Raw genomic sequence first — 2,502 nt, forward strand, 5'->3', positions numbered from 1 at the left:
TGTTGGTCAAGGGAACCGAACCATTATAAACACTTGTGTTTTGTCCACTTCTCACAACCTTTCCTGACTCGGTGTCTTTTAATCTCAACAAGTTTTAAACCATCCATCTTATTTTATAAAGAGCTCTTCAAGCATAAAAAACCACTTTCAAAATGTTTAGTGCTATTTACTCCCCTCTAGTATTCCATTGGGACCAACAAATATATGTGTGCTTATTAGTCTAAGTTTGCACTAAAAAAACCCTAAATTTTATGATATATAAAAGTAAGGCTAAATCTTCTCTCATGTCAACAAAAAAATTAAGAATCTTACTCATAAAGAGAGTTGTCAATTAAGAAGTAAGATCCTAATTGCACTAAATCTCAACAATTAATGAAGTTAATAAATTTTTGTTGTCAAATCATATATTAAGTATCAAATATGATTTATATTTTAAATTTCAATTGTATATATAGATATTGAGTTAGTATAAATTATTACACATAAAGTTCAACACTATGTGCTACTATTATAATGACTTTGATTCGGAACTTGACCAAACGTCCAAGTTTGGACCAGAGTCGAACAAATTGAAATGTGACATTGAGCCCGATTTTGAGACATCAGTGAACGGATTTGATGTATTGGGTGATTTGACCAAACTGTTATCTTCTTCCAAGGGTAAAAATATCACGTCATATTAGCATATTACTATATCACGTCATCATTCACTATAATATGTCAATATATTACATTAGTACCACATGTCATAAAATGATTAGTGTTGTTTCAACTAGTAATGATTAATTAATTGTTATTTATAAAAATCTATTAAACTCGAAATTAAAAACACGAAATGATTAAACATAACAAAAAAAATAAAAATTTATTTAAATTTCATTAAATAGTTCAAAAAGTTTTTAAAATATTACATCATTTTTGTTTCCCTCGTATATACTAAACGCACTATACTATACTTTTATCTTGTCCATTTGAAAAATACTTTGATTGTTTGAATTCTTCAGAACTGTAAAATTTGCATTATTTTAACCTGACCTTAAGTTTAATGGAAATTTGGTCTATGGTCTTTTTTTGCCTTGAGAAAGCATGAAATTAAGACGCCTAGAATGAATAATTGTTCTAGGTAGGCGTTGATACTGCTAGCAGAAAACCAGTGTCGCGTTTAGTACAAGTTAAACTATAACATCCTGGCTGGTTTGTCTCAGCAGACTTGGGCTAAAAAAGCTTAATAAGACTTGATTTGGTAGAGAGTCCTGAAATCCAGATGATCAAGGACAACAGTATATCCTTCAAATAGAGATTACTTTGGGAAGAAAAAGAATGAAAACAGCAGAACGTAGATAAACAGAAACTAAGAACATCAAAAATTGCCCACCCCATGATGGAACAACACAATTTTGCTCAGACAGCTAGGAAGCTCCTACAGGTATCAATACATTTGAAGCCCTTTGGACTCAAGATACAGGCTACAGAACGCCGATGATGGATATAAAACCCAACTAGTCACAATATAATTACTATAATACATCGATATATTGGACGGATTAACAAACATATCACTTAACACTGCACACTCTCAGGATTAAAAATAATATTTAGAAATTCAGACATGCCTTCCGAAGAAGCAGATTACAAAACTGCAACGGAAATTGAACATAACAGGGACTTTGCCAAAAGCTGTTGTACCTAATATATACTATCATACCAACACAGAACAAATAAAATAATATTGAGACGTACAATCTACAGCAGTATATACCATATGCTTATAACTTTTTACTTACAAAACTTGCCACTCCCAATTCCACAGGGACTCCTGCTTTGCCAATTTTGTAATGGTTAATTGGCCCACCCGCAATAATTCACAGAGTTCCACTGTGTCGAATCCACAGGTGGTCGTTCATATGCAAAATTTGCCCTCTGCCTCCCTCTCACATTCCTCCATCCCCGATTATTCTGACGGTTATCACTATGAAATCTTGAGGTTTTATACCTTGACATGTACCGCCCAGGGCCTTCTCTCTTTCTTCTAGTAACATCCCATGCATCCCAACCTCCACCCCGATAATCCACGTAGTTAGATTCATTATTGTCCCACTCATTATAGTTATTCTCCCTTGGGCTCCATTCCCAAGAATTATTCCAACAGTTTCCATATCCAGTATCTTTCATGTTGCAATTATTTGGAGCATAATTCTGCTCCCAAGAATTTTCACAGTTTTGGTTTTTCCAATTGGAGGACATGTTATTCTCCTTCACTACATCCTCTTCCGTATCCCCCCATCCACCACAGGAAAATGACTGATTCAAAAGAAGAGAATTTCCAAGAATCACAACATTCTCATTTTTATCCTTCTCGTCAGGGGTGTTCGGTTCTCTCTCCAAGTCCAGAAGCAGTTCAGGATCAATTTCCGAGTCCCAATCTATTTCATCGATATAACTGTCAGGGTCTGGGAGTCTTATGTCACAAGGAAGGCCATTAATCTCAGCCCAAAACCGGTT

At 34.5% G+C, this 2,502-nt stretch overlaps 1 protein-coding gene across 1 annotated transcript; it reads right to left on the minus strand.

Moving 5' to 3' along the window:
• Positions 1–1,319: 1,319 nt before the first annotated feature.
• LOC110414765 (FK506-binding-like protein) lies at positions 1,320–2,502 on the minus strand (the record flags this gene model as incomplete). Its single annotated transcript, XM_021426170.2, is given in 3 exon segments — positions 1,320–1,807; positions 1,809–1,850; positions 1,852–2,502. Coding segments are annotated over 3 exon segments (720 nt in total), but the record flags the coding sequence as incomplete, so codon positions are not given.

This window comes from Theobroma umbraticum, unplaced genomic scaffold (genome assembly GCF_002168275.2).
Source record: "Theobroma umbraticum cultivar Fairchild unplaced genomic scaffold, ASM216827v3 scaffold_147.0, whole genome shotgun sequence".
Taxonomy (NCBI): domain Eukaryota; kingdom Viridiplantae; phylum Streptophyta; class Magnoliopsida; order Malvales; family Malvaceae; genus Theobroma; species Theobroma umbraticum.